A 3,372-nucleotide genomic window follows, 5' to 3' on the forward strand; every position below is an offset into this window, starting at 1 on the left:
CCACCTTTATTGAAGTATTTGGTTCAACACATTTGCACATCAGCTCACCCAATGCGGTTTGTCCCTTAGGACTTCATTAGGGTTGGAAAAATCAAAATCCCTTATCTTTTGTAGTGTAAAATGTCATCAAAGAAACCGGATCCGGAAAAGTTCAATCATGAGTGTTGGGTGGGTAAGTAGCTCCAATTGTATCTCCTTCTTATGTACCAGGCGATAGACTTTTATTTGGGACCTTGACATAAAAGGAGATAAGATGTAAATGTAATGTAAATGCTTAAACTAACTAGAAATCCATCAGGTATGCTATTCTCCTTGTAGGAAGGATCCTCTGAGTTTTGTGCCTAACTTTTGCAGAGCCTTCCGCACATCGTGGTTCCGTAGACTGTAAATCATTGGATTTAGAAAGGGTGTAATGGCACAGTAGAAAACCGATATTACTTTGTCCATGTGGAAGGAGTAGCTAGATGCTGGTCGTAGGTACATGAAGATAACCGTCCCATAGAAGATGACCACCACAGTCAGGTGAGAAGCACAGGTGGAGAAGGCCTTCTGGCGCCCTGCTTTGGATGGTATCCTCATGATGGTCTTCCCGATGTTGAAATAAGACACTGTGGTGAGTAGGAGGGAGCACAGCACTACAGAGTAAGAAAGAAAGTAGAAGGTAATCTCACTTGGGGATTTGTCTGAGCATGCCAGGGTTAGAAGTGGGGCAAAATCACAAAAGAAGTGGTCAATCCTGTTGTCGGCACAAAAGATCAGTCTGGAGGTTGGTATGGTGAACAGCCACCCAGTCATAAATCCTCCGAGCCAAGATGCTCCAGCTAGCTGACCACATACCCTCTCGTTCATGATAGCTGGGTACCGCAGAGGGTTACAGATTGCCACATAGCGGTCTAAGGCCATGACAGCCAGGATAAAGAATTCAGTAGCTCCCAAGCAGAAGAAAAAGCATGACTGTGTAATGCAGCCTTGATAAGAAATGCGTTTTCTTTTTGTCAATAAGCCAGAAAGCATAGTGGGTACAGTGGCTGTGATGTACCAGATTTCTAAAAATGCAAAGTTACTCAGGAAAAAGTACATGGGGGTGTGGAGATTGTAGTCCAGTCTTGCAATGATAATGATAATTGTGTTAGAAGTGACTGTGAGGATGTAGATAAGCAAAAATAGAACGAAGTACATAATCTGCAGCTCACGTAGGCTGGTGAGTCCAATTAGTATGAAGTCAGTCACTAGGGTTTGGTTGGTACCTTTCATGCTTATCTAGAGAGAAAGGCAATTAAAGAGTCACAAAAGTAAAACAGAATGAAAACAAAGAAAAAGGAAAAAACTAAAAGCTAGAGCAAAAGAGACAAGCATTTGCAATACAATCAGTCTCACATTCATGTGAATTTGAGATATTGGCATTGTAAATGCCAATGCCTTTTATTGATGTTTTGGGTTTTAAAACATAAATAAAAGGTGCTGCCATTTACATTACTAATAGCTTAAACTTTTGCAAATGTGAGACCTATTGCATTGCAATAAAGGGCCTTCTCGACCGCTTGTTAGATTTTAAATATCAGAGGAAGAGACCGGCCTGCAACTTCTTCAAAGTAGTGTTAAATAGTACAGTGAAGAAGATGTGTAAGTGTTGTAAAATACAAAGGCACAAAGTGTGAAGTGAGAGTTACATATGACATGAGCTATAAACACTAACAAAGCGCTCCAACATCTTTCGCTCTGTGATTACACTGTCGCAGCTCAGGAGTAGGAGCGGGAGGGCTAATTCCTGCCCTCTCTATGATTTGAGTGCACAGTGTGGCAGTGCGTAATGTTATCGCTATCTTTGGCCTAATAAAAAACACTCCAGCTGTAGTAGAGCCCTGGCTTCACCTCCTGGTGTATGGCGGTCTGTGCTTCATGACGGGCATGGAGGGAGGGATGGTCTCGGCTGCAGCTGTGGCTGCGGACAGTGCCTCAGCTATTACTAGTGATCGAGAGGCACTGAGGTGGTGGTATTGGTATTTGTGGTGGTGGTATTGGTGGTGGTGGTGGTATTGGTGGTGCTGGGATTGGTGGTATTGGTGGTGGTGGTGATGGTGGCGGTATCAGTGGTGGTCATGGTGGCATTGATGGTATTGGTGGAGGTGGTGGTATTGGTGGTGGTGGTGGTGGTGGTAGTGGTATTGGTGGTGGTGGTACTGGTATTGGTGGTGATGGTATTGCTGATGGCTGTATTTGTATTGGTGTTATTGATGGTGGTGGTATCAGTATTGGAGGTGGTGGTACTGGTATTAGTGGTGGTGGTATTGCAATTGGTGGTGGTGGTATTGGTGGTGGTGGTGGTGGTGGTGGTGGTATTGGTTGTGGTGATATTGGTATTGGTGATGGTCTTGGTATTGGTGGTGATATTGGTATTTATACTGGTGGTGGTGGTGGTATTATTGGTGGTGTTGGTATTAGTGTTGGGGGTGATGGAATTGGTGGTGGTGGTGGTGGTATTGGTGGTGGTAGTGATTGGTAGTCGTGGTGGTATTGGTGGTGGTGGTATTAGTGGGATTTGTTGTGGTGGTATTGATGGTGGTGATAATAGTGGTGATGGTGGTATTGATGGTATTGGTGGTACTACTGGTGGTGGTAGTATTGGTATTGGTGGTGAGTGGTATTGGAGGTGGTCATCCTGGTGGTATTGGTGTTGGCGGTATTAGTTGTTTTGGTGGGATTGGTTGTGGTGGTAGTATTGTGGTAGTGGTATTGATGGTGGTATTGTTGGGGGTGGAGGTGGTTGTATTGTTGGTGGTGGACATTGTGGTATTGATTGTGGTGGTGGTATATGCGGTGGTGGTATTGGTGGTGTTGATATTGGTGGTGGTGGTGGTAGTGGTATTGGTGGTAATATTGGTGGTGGTATTGGTGGTGGTGGTATTGGTATTGGTGGTGGTTGTGGTATTGTTGGTGGTGGTATTAGTGGTGGTATTGCTGGTGGTATTGATGGTGGTGGTATTGGTGGTGGTATTGGTGGTGTATTTGTAGTTGTATTGGTGGTTGCATTGGTGGTGGTATTGGTTGTATTGGTGTGGGATTGGTTGTATTGGTGGTATTGGTGGTGGTGGTGGCATTTGTATTGGTGGTGGTGGTATTAGTGGTGGTGGTAGTATTGGTGTTGGTGGTATTGGTGGTAGTGGTATTGACGGTGGTTGTATTCATGGAGGTGGTGGTATCATTGGTGGTGGTGGTATTGGTGGTGTTGGTGGTGGTGGTATTGGTGGTGGTGGTATTGGTATTGGTGGTGGTATTGGTGGTTGTATTGGGATTGGTATTGGTACTGGTGGTGGTGGTATTATTGGTGGTGGTGGTATTGGTGGTGGCGGTGGTGGTGACATTGGTGGGGGT

The 3,372-nt window shown here is 44.9% G+C and overlaps 1 protein-coding gene across 1 annotated transcript; it reads right to left on the minus strand.

Annotated features, from left to right (window-relative positions):
- Nucleotides 1-303: 303 nt before the first annotated feature.
- On the minus strand, nucleotides 304-1,254 carry LOC144752848 (olfactory receptor 6Y1-like). The gene has a single exon (XM_078640686.1). It carries the CDS (start codon nucleotides 1,252-1,254, stop codon nucleotides 304-306), a length of 951 nt encoding a protein of 316 aa, XP_078496812.1.
- Nucleotides 1,255-3,372: the final 2,118 nt, after the last annotated feature.

The sequence above is a fragment of the Lissotriton helveticus genome, chromosome 5_1 (genome assembly GCF_964261635.1).
Source record: "Lissotriton helveticus chromosome 5_1, aLisHel1.1, whole genome shotgun sequence".
In the NCBI taxonomy this organism is placed as follows: domain Eukaryota; kingdom Metazoa; phylum Chordata; class Amphibia; order Caudata; family Salamandridae; genus Lissotriton; species Lissotriton helveticus.